The following is a 417-nucleotide window of genomic DNA, read 5'->3' as shown; positions in this document are numbered from 1 at the left end:
ATCTATTGTCGTTATTGGAAATACCGTAATGCTTCAACATTGCAAGAATGCCAATATGATTGACTTTGTCAAAAGCTTTGCCAAAGTCCGATGCTAAAACGCAAAAAAAAAAAAAAAAAAGCAAAAACAAAAAGGTATAAACAAGAAGAAAAAACCCCCAAAAACAAGAACTTAACAAAAACCCAAACAACAACAAACAAACGAACAAACAGTTTTTTTTTTTTGGTCAGTGTACGATAGTTTGTATGTCCTCCTTATCACTGACCCCTCTCTGTAATGCTAATGGTAACCAATGCTAATAGATCCACTTGTTGGCGATCCATTTGTTGCCATACAACACCGGGCAGTCGCCGTGAATGGTTCCAAGGTTGTTTTGTCCATCGGGGAGTGTATTGAACCAGAAGAGTGCGCTGCCCT

At 38.4% G+C, this 417-nt stretch overlaps 1 protein-coding gene across 1 annotated transcript in view; it reads right to left on the bottom strand.

Moving 5' to 3' along the window:
• Positions 1–295: 295 nt before the first annotated feature.
• The window catches only part of LOC144974012 (prolyl 4-hydroxylase subunit alpha-1-like), a 12,712-nt gene continuing 12,590 nt past the window's right edge, over positions 296–417 (bottom strand). Inside the window, exon 9 of the mRNA XM_078916901.1 lies at positions 296–415. Within this exon, the coding sequence (XP_078773027.1) occupies positions 296–415 (120 nt within the window). The remainder of the gene's footprint in view (positions 416–417) is intronic.

This window comes from Berghia stephanieae, chromosome 5 (genome assembly GCF_034508935.2).
Source record: "Berghia stephanieae isolate SIO BIC M18660-M18661 chromosome 5, UCSD_Bste_1.3, whole genome shotgun sequence".
In the NCBI taxonomy this organism is placed as follows: Eukaryota; Metazoa; Mollusca; class Gastropoda; order Nudibranchia; family Aeolidiidae; genus Berghia; species Berghia stephanieae.
This window is presented reverse-complemented; position numbering and strand designations above follow the sequence as displayed.